Here is a 7,659-nt window from a genome sequence, read left to right on the forward strand (position 1 = left end):
CAAGTGATATTGATCTGGGAAGACTACATTTCTAAATCATTTTTAACTGTGTTTTTATTCACAGGTTATTGATCTTATTTACTCTCCATGTATCTTGATTTAAGAATGGGGCTGTGTTTAAGGGCATATTTAGCAATGACTCTGTTCCATCCCACTTTCAGAAATGAACTACATTAGTATTTATCAAAAGAATAAGAAGTTGTGTAAAAGTAGACTTCCTTCCCTTAGCTATTGAGTTGAGCATTAATGCACATTTTAGTCTTGTCATTTCAAATCTGAAACGTATACTCATAAGTAGACATTATTAATAATATTAATATTAATATTATTGTTATTACTACTACTACTAATAATAATAATATTATTATTATTATTATTATTATTATTATTATTATTATTAATATTAATAATAATAAAGACTCACCTTGTCTCACATTAATTTACCCGCCGTGTTGGCAGGATTTTGACTTTCCTGTTGACTTTAGTGAAACCGAGTGAAACTGTGAAGTTTGAGTGTCTCGCGTGTCCATGGTAACAGCAGGCAAGACGTGGTGACGTCATGCCGTGTTGCTTTCATGGGCTGTAGGAAACAATAGAACTAATGAACGGAACCACAAGAAAGACGATAAAAACGTCCAGTTAAATAAAATAAATCCTTTACTCATACTAAAATACAACAAGACATACTCCTCTATAAGTAAAGGCAAAGAATGGAAAAGCTTTGTTTTCTAAAGAGTGTTTTTTATTTGTGTTTTAGCAGGTTGGGCTTCTTCTTTTACTTCACACAGAGAGGTTAGTGATCAGTTTCATATTTACAGTAATAATAAAGGCTCAATATAATAATGCTTTTATATTTATATATTCAGTCTTAATTCATTACTAAGTGTTGTATAAATGAAAGATGTAACAATTCAAACAACCAAAACAGAACATTTGAAATCAAGTTGATTAAAGTCAATAAAAGACAAAACAAAGTCTGAAGTGTCTCTGAAGGCAACTTCCTAACTGTCCATTAAACAGCTCTGCAGTCTTTTATCTGCTTCCTAAACTGTCCAGTTGTGTCGTTGTTAAAGAATCAAAGAATATTAAATCATTTCTCACCTTCTCTTCACACTGTTTCCTGTGCTGCTGTCATTTGAATTTATCCTCAACGAGGTACATTTCAATTTGATTTTACATTTACATTTTCTTCTGAGAGTCATTTGGTTATTTCTGCATGAAATCTCTAAAAGGTCAAACATGACTGACCTGATGTAAGATGTGTTCCATTGCACTCCACAATGCTGGAGGTCCAAGCTGAGGGTTTTTACTGACTCCGGTATTTAAGACCAATCAGATCATTTAAAGCTGCTCTGAAGGTTTCAGAGACTGATGACATGAGAGGTGAATATGAGGTCAAAGGTCAACACGAGGTTAAAGGTCAACATGATGACCGAGATGGAGCTTTAAACATGTTGTAACTGTTAAGTGAAAAATGTGTGCTACGCTTTCCTCGACCGACTGAAAGTAAGTTTATATCAGCGCAGTGACAAATCAAAGCTTTAAATAAATACAGAAACAGATTTTTATATTGAAAATGGTTAAAAGGACTAAATAATCAACAAACAGCTGGATCTTATCAACGCTCTATCTCACTTCACAAAAAGAGAAAAACAAACAAAGTCTTTTCAACATTCGGGCGTTTCCTTCTTCTCCTCGCTCTCCTCCTTCTGGAAGACGTTTCCACCCGGCTGCCTCCTCCAGCTCAGTCGGATGTTTTCATGCAGCCCCTCGTCCCTCAGCTTCTGTCGGAGCTGACAAACACAAATCAAAATATTCACCATCATACGTCCATTCTTCTTCTCTGGACACGCCCCCAACCACCTTAAAGGGATACTTCAGCCGTTAAAACATGAATCTGCCTCTGCTGCAGCTGATGCATAACACCCGCCTGTCGGCACGCCGCCGCCGCCGCCACCGCTATATAACGGCTCGTTGAGATAACCACGAACAACCGATTCGAGCACAAGACCTTCAAAATCCCCTTCATCCATCTCAGTTTAAAGTTGAAACATCATCAGCTTTCTCCAAAGAGCCTGTTAGCATAGCTACCAAGCAATATGGCGGTGTGAGGTCCCACCCACTGATCTGTGATTGGTCTGCAGCTTCAGTTGTTGAAAACATGAGGAACTAGCGTTGTAGTTTCACCGCGCTAACCGCAACAGCTTCCAGTGACACAAAATGACGATTTTTGCTTCATCAGAAGCTCCTTTTCAGACTCAGAAATACAAAGATTTCACATCTCAGGGGAAAATGAGGGCGGGATGCACGACCATTCAGAAACACTACCAGGTTTCTAATGAAACAAAGATTAATGCTAATGGGTGAAGTGTCCCTTTAATTGTTTTTCTCGTTAGTAAACAGTTCAACCAAGAGATCTTTTTTTAACATCTTTCTGTTGCATTTGGTGGAACATGACTTTCTGCTTGAGGTGGATTTTCTCTATGTAGAGGTTTGGACATGTAGCTCACTCCCTGCTCTGATAGGGTCAGCCGTTTCTATGACAACCAAGGTCACTTTGTGTCTCCTTCATGTCTGGATTGTTTGGCCGACTGTCTCCATTATCTGAGACGTTACGTTCTGGTACATTCACTGTATCACATGTGTTGTTAAGTCAGATATAAACTACTTCCTCCCTCTGACTCTCCTGAGTCTTTGTCGTGTGGAGTTGAGTATCTACACATTCCCTCAACACCGCTGAGAACACCAGCTTTGGAGAGAAACAGGAAGTATGTGCAACTATTAGAATGAATACAAAATCCCCATTAGGACCTCAAACCCATTCCTCCAACCACAGGAAGTTCAACCCTGAAAACTGCTGGAGGAGGAGTCAACAAACCATCAGAATATAAGTATCAGAGTTTAATGAGTCATTGTTTTCTGTCTCCATGATTTCAAATGGCTCTGAATCTGTTTCCTGTCTCTTAACATGACTTCCTGTGCTACTGTCATTTGAATATATCTTTCAGGGATCACTAAAGCCTCATGTTGTCTCATTTAAATTTTCTTCTGAGAGTCATTTGGTTATTTCTGCATGAAATCATAAAAAGGTCAAACATGATTCACCTGCTGCAGGATGTGTTCCATCACAGCAGAGTGGTTCAGATCCACAGAGGGGTTCTTCTTCTTCTGCACACTCACTCTGATCACCTGTTGAGTGATCCCTGAGAGGAAGACAGAAACATGTGTTCACATCAGTTTGGGTTTCCTTCAAAAGTAACATCCTCTGAGCACTGAGTCCACAACTTGCGGTCAATTATGGCTTAAATCCATCGCTTAAAACACAAACATCTGAATAATCAGATTGATTCAACCCACCTGCAGTGTAGCAGATGTATGATCTCTTATAGCCACAGGGCCAGTCCTCCCATTTCCCAAAGTTGCCAAAGTCTGCGGACACACAAGCCTCCTTTGAAAAGAGGTTATTAGGATCTGAGAAGCCCAGGTTCCAGTACCTAAACGAGGAGTTACTGCCATCCAACCACTTCCAGGTCTCTCTGGAGAGGCCGATCCAGACTGACTGTAGAAAAGGGATCAGCTCCTTTATCTTCTGGTTCTCGTCCAGGTTTCTCACACTGGCCAGGTCTGTGTGGTGTTCTCTGCAGTAGCTCTGGGCCTCAGTCCATGACATGTCGGTGGAGATGAGGACAAAGGTCACATTTGGCCCTGTGGAGAAACCACAGCTCATAATCAAACATCACCATGTTAAAATGTCCAACTTTACAGCTACAGTTCCTCCAGTGTCCACTAGAGTCTGTCTCCTGCAGTGAGTCAGTCCTCATAGAGCTCTATGTTAAAATGTCTAACTTTACAGCTGCGGTTCCTCCAGTGTCCACTAGAGTCTGTCTGAGAGTTTGTTAAAGTGAAATGAGACATTCAAAGATGCAGCAGTGTCCTTCTTTAACATCACTGAGACTACAGGGAGACACTGAGGACAACCTTTAAGAAGCTGAAAATAAATAAAGCCGATGTGTTTCTAAGCTTATTTATCATTTATGAATGTCTCACCTGTGGCGTCGCAGCAGACTGACTTAAGGTTATCCATGCAATGCACATCGTTCCATAATCCGTCAAAATACATGGTTGTGCAGTGTTCTCTACTTCCTATGTTGTCAGGCATTCCTCCTGCCCACTGTCTGAACTCGGCCTCTCCATCGTCGTAGAAACTCGGGTCTGACAGTGACCAGCTCCAGCTGTCCACGTCGTCGTACAGACCAATCCAGGCTCGCTGAAAGCAACATGAGATTCATTTGACTTTGTTTGCAGCATCATGCTGTGATATATATACAGTATGTTCAAGTCTCAGAGACCTGTGGTTCTCAACTGGTCTCTCCTCAGGACCCACTCTCAACACTTTAAAGGTCAAACATTCTCCTCCTTTTTCAAAAAAGTGTAAATAAGTCTCAGAGCTCCTCAAAACATGTGTGTGAAGTTTCTTCTTCTAAATCCACTCTTAGAAGGACTTGGGTGTACTCGGTCTTTCTCTCTCCATGTCCTATTGTTTACGGTGAGAAGGCAGACTCAGAGGGCAGAACAAACACCTAGCTGTGGGAGTGTCACCCACCTGGGGGAGGAGCTACTGCCCTTTGTGATGTCATGATGGCAGACTCAGAGGGCAGAACAAACACCTAGCTGTGGGAGTGTCACCCACCTGGGGGAGGAGCTACTACCCTTTGTGATGTCATGATGGCAGACTCAGAGGGCAGAACAAACACCTAGCTGTGGGAGTGTCACAGTGTCAGTTGAGAACCACGAGGTCACAAAGCTGCTCTCATTGGTTCTGCTTAAGTGTACTCAGGCCCTAAATGGAAACACTCACATAAAGTATAAGTTCTGGGTTAGGTTGGAAACCTTATCTGCTCACTCTGCACCACTGAAAGTCAAATGTGACACAAAGGTTTGGTGACCTATAGTGACCTTACATTGCCGTCGACAATCTGCCACATTTGGCTTAGATCGGCCATGCCCCTCAGGGTGTCCACGTCCTCCATGCTGGTTATGGTGGCCAGGTCTGTGTGTTTGTCTCTGCAGAAGGCCCGGGCTTCATCTCGGGTCTTGTGGTCATAATTAAAAAAGTACCGTCGTTTCACTTGTGGTGACTCTGCACACAGTCCTGTAAAGACGTACACATGGATCAGTTAAAGGTTAAAGGACGAGATGGTCTCATGTTTCTTAATAATTTTATTGAGTTAGAGGCGTCTGAGTGTTAAACTCTAGTTATTATCATATCGTCCTCTTTCTCTCACTGTGGGTCAGCTGTATCTCTGTCTCAACATTTTCAGTTTTTTTAATTTTCTAACTTTTTCTAAATTGACTCACTTCAAACATTTCCTTTTTTAAATACTTTTTCAAATGTAGGGTTGTCATGAAAAATAACGATCTCCTCCAGGAATGATTGATAACTGTGGGTCCTAATGATGAGTCTCTGCTCCTGCAGCCAGTCCTAGTGGACACTCATGGAACTGCAGATTTTTGCTCTTCCACGGTATCTTCATTTCTTTTAAGACCTGAGCCGCTTGGTCAAATACGATCAAATAATGTTTCCTGGGGTTTTCTTGCCGGTAGTTTGTGGCCAACTTAAAAGTTGAAGACAAACATCCATGAAGGTTTGTGATGAAGTTTAAAATGTTTTACTTTCTTATATTGAAAACTTTGAAAGAATGAAGTTTCCTGTCTAAAATGCCGACTGCCTTTTGGGACAGTCAGGGTAAAGTAGAGAGGGGTTAGAAAGTTAAAGAATCATCTCCTGACTCTCTCCTCCATCTTTCTTTTTCAACCTTTTTAACTCTCCGTCTGTGAAATCTTCACTGAGCGTCTTCATCCGGCTTTTTAACCTTGAACATGACGCCTTCATGAGTCTGCAGAGCAGCAATCGTTCACCTGAGGTTCATAAAGCACTAGAAGAGATCCACTCAAGAACACTGAAGAACGGACGTCAACATGTTTAACATGTTAATAAATAATATAAATAAAGACTGACTGTATGCTCTGTGACGAACAGACATGTTAACAATATAAATAAAGACTGACTGTATGCTCTGTGACGAACAGACATGTTAATAATATAAATAAAGACTGACTGTATGCTCTGTGATGAACAGACATGTTAATAATATAAATAAAGACTGACTGTATGCTCTGTGATGAACAGACATGTTAATAATATAAATAAAGACTGACTGTATGCTCTGTGATGAACAGACATGTTAACAATATAAATAAAGACTGACTGTATGCTCTGTGACGAACAGACATGTTAACAATATAAATAAAGATGTACACTGACTGTATGCACCGTGTTTATTAATCAAACTTCATAAATGAAGACTTGCCTGAAGCAGCGACGGTGAAGAGCAGAAGAAGAAGAGCGTCCATCTTCAGACTGGTGTCTTCTGTTTGAGACGTCGTCGGGATCTTTTCCCCTGATGGTGATTTGAATATTTACATATCAGGGAAATGATTTGATAATCTGATGTCATGTTTCTGGGCAGCAGCCGCACACAGTCGGGTAACGTGACATTAATAAATGAAACTGTGGAGATTTTTATTTAAAATATTGAATATGTATCATGACATGTAAAGAGGGTTAGGGTCATTTCAATCAAAACAGTCAAAAAGGTGGGCTGTTGGCGTCATCACAACCTGCAGCTGTCCATAAGTCAAGGGTTCTCTCCCCTGGACCAACACAATAACTAAAGGTAGATAATAATAAGTATGTATATTTAGAATCTACTACAAACACAGGTTTGACTTTAAAGATTTTAAACACTCACAAAATCTTCAATCCATCAGTCCTCACTCTTGAAACTCCTCCCCTTTCAGGGCGCGGTCACTCTGGCCATCCGTACCGTGCCCAAGCACGCTTCAACCCCTACAGTCCACAACGCTGACAGCCTTCATTATGAAGTGTTCAGTCTGTATCTGACTAACACGACTCAAAGTAAAGACAGGAAGTAGCTGTCATGTTCTCCGATGTGCGGACGCCGGTCCCCTAATGGGGAGGAAGGGGGGGCAATCGTGCTTAACCACGGTACGACAACATCGCCAGTGTGGCCGCGCCCTAAATGAGTCTGAAGCGCCCTGTGGGATAAAGTCTGAGACGTTTCTTATTTCAGAGACTCAAAGTGACCGGATCAGATTCATGTGTAGTCTGTGGATCTGTTGGAAAGAAACCCATGAAGAAGAAACACTCGTTCACCTGAGGTTCTGATCCTCCTGTAGTCTTCATGAGTCTCAGGAACTCTCTGAGGAGACTTCACCGTCGCAGCTTCGACTCGTTTGGTGCGTTCCAATGTTTTGTGTTCAATGGAAGGGGATGAGCAGACTAGAAGAGGCTGCAGCGGACTGGAAGAGGCTGCAGCAGACTGGAAGAGGCTGCAGCAGACTGGAAGGGGATGAGCGGACTGGAAGGGGATGAGCGGACTGGAAGAGGCTGCAGCGGACTGGAAGAGGCTGCAGAGGACTGGAAGGGGCTGCAGCGGACTGGAAGAGGCTGCAGCAGACTGGAAGAGGCTGCAGCTGACTGGAAGAGGCTGCAGCGGACTGGATGGGGATGAGCGGACTAGAAGAGGCTGCAGCAGACTGGAAGGGGATGAGCGGACTGGAAGGGGATGAGCGGAC

The 7,659-nt window shown here is 42.1% G+C and overlaps 1 protein-coding gene and 1 long non-coding RNA gene across 2 annotated transcripts in view; one reads left to right on the forward strand and one right to left on the reverse strand.

Moving 5' to 3' along the window:
• LOC136182692 (uncharacterized) overlaps nt 1-7,659 on the forward strand; it is a 60,530-nt gene that overhangs the window by 1,638 nt on the left and 51,233 nt on the right. The window lies entirely within an intron of this gene.
• Nucleotides 714-7,659, reverse strand: part of LOC110003899 (uncharacterized) — a 21,076-nt gene continuing 14,130 nt past the window's right edge. The window contains exons 15-20 of the mRNA XM_065964083.1: nt 7,238-7,659; nt 4,962-5,152; nt 4,048-4,267; nt 3,358-3,705; nt 3,106-3,203; nt 714-1,793 (exon numbers count right to left, since the gene is read on the reverse strand). The exon at nt 7,238-7,659 is cut by the window's right edge and continues 275 nt beyond it. Of these exons, the coding sequence (XP_065820155.1) occupies nt 1,668-1,793; nt 3,106-3,203; nt 3,358-3,705; nt 4,048-4,267; nt 4,962-5,152; nt 7,238-7,659 (1,405 nt within the window). The 3' untranslated portion in view covers nt 714-1,667. The remainder of the gene's footprint in view (nt 1,794-3,105; nt 3,204-3,357; nt 3,706-4,047; nt 4,268-4,961; nt 5,153-7,237) is intronic.

This window comes from Labrus bergylta, chromosome 15 (genome assembly GCF_963930695.1).
Source record: "Labrus bergylta chromosome 15, fLabBer1.1, whole genome shotgun sequence".
NCBI lineage: Eukaryota > Metazoa > Chordata > Actinopteri > Labriformes > Labridae > Labrus > Labrus bergylta.